Source organism: Oryzias melastigma, linkage group LG7 (genome assembly GCF_002922805.2).
Source record: "Oryzias melastigma strain HK-1 linkage group LG7, ASM292280v2, whole genome shotgun sequence".
Classification (NCBI taxonomy): Eukaryota; Metazoa; Chordata; class Actinopteri; order Beloniformes; family Adrianichthyidae; genus Oryzias; species Oryzias melastigma.
The window spans coordinates 3,915,436-3,922,660 of record NC_050518.1 but is presented as its reverse complement, the minus strand read 5'-3'; the positions used below and the strand labels follow the sequence as shown (position 1 = coordinate 3,922,660).

The 7,225-nt window shown below is 39.3% G+C and overlaps 1 protein-coding gene across 3 annotated transcripts in view; it reads right to left on the bottom strand.

Annotated features, from left to right (window-relative positions):
• acot7 (acyl-CoA thioesterase 7) overlaps nt 1–7,225 on the bottom strand; it is a 49,045-nt gene that overhangs the window by 36,846 nt on the left and 4,974 nt on the right. For all 3 annotated transcript variants that reach the window (XM_024292481.2, XM_024292480.2, XM_024292482.2), the window contains exon 3: nt 6,954–7,110. In XM_024292481.2, coding sequence (XP_024148249.1) covers nt 6,954–7,110 — 157 coding nt within the window. The remainder of the gene's footprint in view (nt 1–6,953; nt 7,111–7,225) is intronic.

Genomic DNA, 7,225 nt, shown 5'->3' with positions numbered 1-7,225 from the left:
TAAAGTATTCTAATCCAAGAATGACAATAATTCATGAAAAAGGATACAAAAAAGCCAAAATAAAAACATTTTGGTTGACCAGGATTATGCACTTTTTTGTTTGTACCTTTAAGATTTTACAGGGAGGTTGTTCCAGGTGCCAGTTTAAAGACCCATTCCAATAAAAACAGTGTTTTTGTTTGTTTTTAACATGTTCTTGAGCATTTTTTCTCTATTGATAGAGGACATTTATGAAGAAAATTAAGCTTATAATTGCATTTCTGAGTATTTTTTATTAAAATATGTGTGACTCCAAAGAAATGCATTTGGAAAAACCTTATAGCAAAGACATAAAGGTCCTACAGTCTGCGGACCATAAGCTCCCTGCTCCTCTCCATTCCGATGCATCCATTTGCAGACAAATTAATCCATGGACGTCTTAGTTTTCCTAAGCCGAGCTGGCAAATTCTCCGACTTGATTTTTCCAATATCACTCAACATTTTTCATTGCACCAGTAATGTTGGGTTGGGGTTGTGAGGTGCTGTGAGCTAGAAGGAGAGTCTAAGCAGATGGATGATTGAGGAAATAGGGTGGATTTACTCTACTCCAGGGGTGGGAAAACTTTTTAGCTTGTGGGCTAAAGTCTTCGAGTGTTTTGGTGATCTACTTCATAAAACACAAACTCAAATCTGAACAAAAAAACATGTTTTCATTTTGTTTGGAATTTGAAATGTACATGTTGATGGACTTTTTTGTTTATTGTTACTTTCTTCCTCATTTTAGTGCCAATTGCACCAATAGGTTGATGTCCCTCATGGAAAAACACAAACTTAGAAAAAGGCTGCATTTGTGTGGTGTTGAAATGATTAGAAACAACTCAGAAAACAGACATGAAAACCATAATAACTACAAAATCTTCCAAAATTATATTAATGCAAAATAACTTTATGCATGTAAACAAATATCAGTGTATTTATTGTACACAATCTATGGGGAGACTCCAGAATTACAGCCAAAATCAAACATTATTAAGGGTAATCATCAGTACAATTTATTCCAGTTAAGCGGGCCAGATTAAATAGTTTTACAGGCCACAAATCGAAATCCACCCATCAGAGGCAAATTTCTGATGAACAATTGTCATTCTGCAGAATGTGTGGTGTTTTTTTTACTAAAAACTACATAATCATAATTAAAAGACCACTGAGAACACTTCTAAAATAAATCAAAAGATGACTGAACTTAGAACTTGTGAGGGGAACTCTCCCATTTGTCCTTAAATCCAGAATTTGAGGAATGGCAATGGCCTCATACATCCTGAATGTTTGGAAAGTCTTTTCTTTCTCTGTTTTAAAAAGTCTTTGGTCATTCTTGTCTTAACTTAAAGAGCCTTAATCACTCACATGGGGGAATCTTTTACCTATCCCCCTGTCTGTTGTGTCTTTTTCACTTCCTTAGTAAAGAAAACACATTTCTTCATTTCCTCAGAGCAGAACAACGTGTTCCAGCCTTGGAGACAAAGCAGAGGAGATCATTCTCTGTGCTTATAGTCTCTGTGATCAAAACCACAGATTTTCCATTACGTTAAGCCAAGGCTCATTTTAACTTTTAAATATACTGCAGGCCTTCTGTGAGATGTTACAGCCTGAAAGGACGAGATTTAACAGTGTCAGCAGAGGGACAGGGGGATTTTCCAATACACTGTTGGACACAGTTGTATATTTCAAGTTCCTAAAGAGCTTTTAAAACACTTAGACTTAAATTAAGACCTGCTTTAGCACAACATTCTCCAAAACCAACACAAACCAGACCAAACTTTCCAAAACACTCTTATGTTTATCCCAAGCTTTGTAAAAATGTAGCACAACTTAATAGAACTAATTCAAAACAAAGTTATCTCAGGGTACTTAGGAGACATTTGATGAAAGTTTCAAACCTCTTCTGAGCTCTCTGGAATGTAAACTCATATGAGTAGCTTTGAGAAAAAATATCTTCATTTATTTTATCAGTTGCATATCTAGTATTCTGTGATCTCCTCTACTCTAAAATTGAACATCTTCACACTGATTCTACAGATTGTAATCTTTCAGAATATAAAGCAATGACTGTATAATTTAACAAAGCTCGTGACTTGACTGGTTTTGTGCTGCTGGTGAAGCGCAGAGGTTGTTATCTGCCTTTAACGACACATTTTCCCTCTCCATGTGGCACTGGCTCAGCCTGTGTGTTTACACGACTTCCCAGGATCATGACAGCCACTGACACGCATACACTCTTTCAAGCTTCAACCCACAATGCACTGCTCTCAGTCACATCCTAGGATTTTGTATTGGTCTGGGCTTCGATTTGTGTATAAATAGGCTCTTAACAGTGGATGAAATTTAACACCACCTTTAGGAAAATGTCGCTGCAGCACAAACACATCAACGTACATTAATAACGTCTCTTTTTATCCGTGCGCAGATCTTTCATTAAGTGTGACTTTACAGGATCCCGATAACAAGCCTTCCCCTAAAAGATGTTTGGGACATTGTGTTCCGGATAAGGAAGTGTATTTTAAGACGTTTCTGTAGCAACATGGCCACATACGAATTTTGTCTGTGTGCTGTGGCACGTTCGAGTCTGACTGTGAGCCTGCATTTGTATGTTAGTACGCATGTGCAAACCCCCAGCGGGGACAATCATCACGGCTCATGCCCACAGTAGGCAGCCTTACCCTGGGGGTCTGTGACTGAGGCCTGCCTGACGAGATGCTGCCTGACTGACTGTGGAACCTGGATGCTTTGCCTCCTCCCCCAGCACACACACATAAACTAAACATAAAATAAACATAAATGCAGAGAGATGCAGACCATGTATGTCACATACAAGGCACAGTAATAAGGCTACTAAATGATATGTTCTTATGAATGCACAAATTGCACTCTCTTCACCTTTTGCATGAAAAGTAATGTTGGAGAGAAATATTTCCAAAACTGTGTCAGTGCAACAAATACTTTTACAAGTGTCTTTCTGCAGAGCTGCAACTCCGCCTGCATGCTGAGTGTCAGCATACCTGGCCCCCCCTGTGCACGCTGTTTGGGCTCTTTGTGTGTCCACGACATGCATCTCCCGATTTGGAGCATGCATGCATGCAGGTACATCCACTCGGAGTCTTCATCTGACTGGGCCGCAGTGTGTGAGGCCTGACGCTAAGCCAACATGACAGAAGCAAATAATGTCTGCTCCCGTTATCTTCTCTTCCCCCTCGGCCCTGCAGGAACCTTTTAAAGGGCCAAACACTGCTAAAAACACACGTGCCTGCATGCAATGCAGCAGCTTGGCGCAAACATGCGTGTGTAAAAGGATTTCACTAAATGCAAACAACAAAAAAAAGGAATCAATATTTTTTTCTCATTAAATAAAGACTAATATGATGTCGGGTTTCATTATTTTTTTTAGCAATATATATATATTTTTTCATTTTATCTCACTAAATAATCTTTTATTTCACTTAATTTAAATCTTTTTTATATAGATTTATCTAAATAGCCATTTTAATATTAGTTTAAAATATATATAAACGATTTCAGTTCTGTTGGAAATAAAACCGCTTACAGGTGTTGTGTTTGGCCCAAACAGCCTCGTGGGACCCCCGATGCAAAATGATCCCAGAGGATCTCACCTCTTCATCCTCTCTGTGCACAAACTCAAAAACTGCTCATCTACATTACACCCACGCTGTCCTGACACTGAACCCACGCTTCAAAGCTGTTTACTCATTTTGTGCCTATACAAGCACAAAAAAAGGCACATTTGGTCAGTACACAGAAAAATCCAAATGTTGGAAAAGATGGTGGAATAATGGTGGAGTCTGCTTTTCTGAGGGTGGATGTTGTTCTCTTGAATGTGAATTTTAGAATAAAAAATATTGTATTTTCTGATATCTTAATTTACGATTATTATTTTTTTATTCAACCTAAATTATCTCCATTTTTTAAGTAATAGTGTATGAAGAATGACAGTTTTTTTTTTACTAGTCTCACAAGAAGAAATGTCCTGTCCACTTTGTCACAATGAGAGATCAGAATTATTGAGGCAGTTTTGAAGAAAAAATCTCATCTATAGATCAAAGATAAAAGATAAATGAATGTCATATTCACTAGTATCATCAGTCCTCTTCTGTTAGTGAAAAAATATATTTCAAAAGTGTAGGTGTTGTGGCTGATTCAAATGTATTGTGTAGGAAAAAAGTGTGCCAGCTAGACAAACCTTCATTTTTAGAGGTTTTTGTTCATAGAACTCTAGTTATTGAGCTATTTAGAAAGAAAACATCTTTTAGCTTCTTAATATTTGCTGTGCCATTTTTTTCAGTGGTGTAAGAAATTTTGTAATGCATATTATAAATTCTAAGTCATGCAAAGAATTGTGGGTAGTAATCAAATGAAAACTACACAAGGTTTACTTTTGGTCTTAAGTTTTACTGTGTTAAAAAGTCAGATTTCTGTGTTTTTTATTGGAATTCAGCTCCATGCCTTGAACGTAAACACTCCATGATCTCCATTTACTGCTCCTCTCTCTTCGGGGTCCTTTCTGACAAGGCCTTAGAGGGTTGTCCATGCTGATGCCTGCATGTATGTACACACTGATCGCCACCTGTCACCTCACATCTCTGCATCCGCCTCTATCAACCTGCTTCCAGCCCAGCAACGAGGCAGCCAACCAGTAGAAGCCTGTTGCTAGGGCAACAGCCGTCTAGGGGATACTTCTTTTTTCCCTACACCTCCTTTTTTTCATCCTTCTTTTGGGCTTCACTCCTGTTCTCTTTCTTGTCCTGTCTCTGTCACTGCAGTTGAATGAAGAACATGAAGATCAAGCTTCTTCAGAAGAAACTTTGTGTATTTTCAAAATGAGCTCCCGGTGCAAAACGTTTTCATGTTTTTATATAGAATGTTGGAAAAGTCTTTCACAATTCACAATATATTCAAAATAGTTTGATGTGCATATTAATCCAACTTAAATGGAAATTCACCCGATTTTTGTAGCCAATTGAACGATGGGAAATGAAGATTCTTCACGACTCTCAACATTTGATATTTAAAAGTTCAGATATACCAAGTTGCATGCCCACAAAAGACACTATTTTGCGTGCTGACATATTAATGTGTATTAGATGCAAAAGGTATATAATTATTTACTGTTGCAAAACACAACTTCCTGAAAACTGTTTCAGTGCCTCTAAAAGGTTGATTGCTTGTAACACACTGCCCTCTACTGGCTAAACTTCAGATGATCACATTCATGTTTGGGAGAAGTGGATTAGGGGTATTTGCTCCACATTTCTTAGTACCAGTGGGTAGTGTCCAGTGACTTTGTTCAGGTGGATTTCTGGTTGAACTGTACAGTTTCCAGATACGAATGAGGAACAGTGTGAGTGTGAAAAGAGCATTCTTGAAAATTGAATAAATGATCTTACCCTTTAAAAAACTGTGCCTTTAGGAAAATTAAATCAGTAAAATATTGCACTTCAGTTCTGCCTTAACCCTTTAACACCGGGACCTTTGCTCTAGTGTCAACATTCTTTGAATTTCCATAACTCTTCAACCATTTATGCAATTAACACTATATTACCAAAAATATTGGCTCACCTGAATTGACTCACATATGAACTGAAGTGTCACCCCATTCCTAACCCATAGAGTTCAATATGATATTGGTCCACCTTTCCTGCAGCTATTAATGCTTCAGCTCTTCTGGGAACCACAAAGTTGAGGAGTGGGTTTTTTTTTTAGGAATTTTGGACAATTCTTCCTTTCTCCTTTCTCAGTCTCTGCTCTAATTCATCCCAAAGGTGTTCTATGGGGTTCAGGTCAGGACTCTGTGCAGGTCAGTCCAGTTCATCCACACCAGACTCTGTCCTCCATGTCTTTATGGACCTTACTTTGTGCTCTGATGCACAAGTCATGTTGGAAGAGGAAGGGCCCGCTCCAAACTGTTCCTACAAGGTTGGGAGTGTGGAATTGTTCAAAATGTTTTGGTATCCTGAAGCATTCAAAGTTCCTTTCACTGGAACTAAGGGGCCTGAAAAACAAGCCCATACCATCATTCCTCCTCCACCAAATGTCACACTTGGAACAATACAGTCTGAAATGTACCGTTCTCCTGCAACCTCCAAACCCAGACTGCTCCATCAGATTTCCAGATGGAAGAGTGTGATTCATCACTCCAGAGAAGGCGTCTCCACTGCTCTAGAGTCGTGGCGGCGTGCTTTACACCCCTGCATCTTTGCATTGCACTTGGTGATGTGTGGCTGGATGCAGTTGCTCGGCCATGAAACCCATTCCATGAAGTTCTCTGTGTACTGTAATTGGGCTAATCTGAAGGTCACATGAAGGTTGGAGCTCTGTAGCAACTGACTGTGCAGAAAGTCGGCGACCTCTTTGCACTTCAGCATCCACTGACCCTCTCCGTCAGTTTATATGGCCGACCACTTGGTGGCTGAGTTGCTGTTGTTCCCAAACTATATCATTTTGTTCTGATTGAGCTGACAGCTGACTGTGGAATATTTAGGAAACTTCTCGGCTGGATTTGCTGCACAGGTGGCGTCCTATGACAGTTCCACACTGGAATTCACTGAACTCCTGAGAGCGGAACATTTTTTCACAAATGTTTGTAAAAACAGTTTGAGTGTTTGATTTTATATACCAGTGGCCAGACCAAGTGATTAAGACACTTGATCCTAATCACTTGGATGGGTCAGCCAATACTTTTGGTAATATAGTGTTATTCAACAGATTCGGAATTGGGGAAAAAACTACTCTGCGCTTCTCTCCACCTCAGAATCCGTCAGAATTATGTTAATTGTGTAAATAGTCGAAGGGTTAAGAGGGTTCTTAGAGCATTAGTTATTAGAAGCTGTCCTTGCTTTTGCCGAGGACAGCTTCAGTGTTAAAGAGTTAACTGACATCTAAATATGAATCTCAGAACATGTCACCTGTGAGGATGTTCTCAGCCATGACGATGACCTGAACCTCCAGCGAGTGTTTGGAGGTGTAAGTAATCTCAGCAGAAATGTGGACGACTTCACCGATGAAGACGGGGGACAGGAATTCTGTCTTCTCCACCCGAACCAGCAGGGCTAAACAGCGGTCCTGTGAGAGTCAAACGGCAAATGGACAAACATGTAGAAAAAGTCAAACATCTCAAAATGCCTTAAAAATGGACTTCCCTTCTGAAGCAGCCTGCAATGTTAACAAATTATTTCAC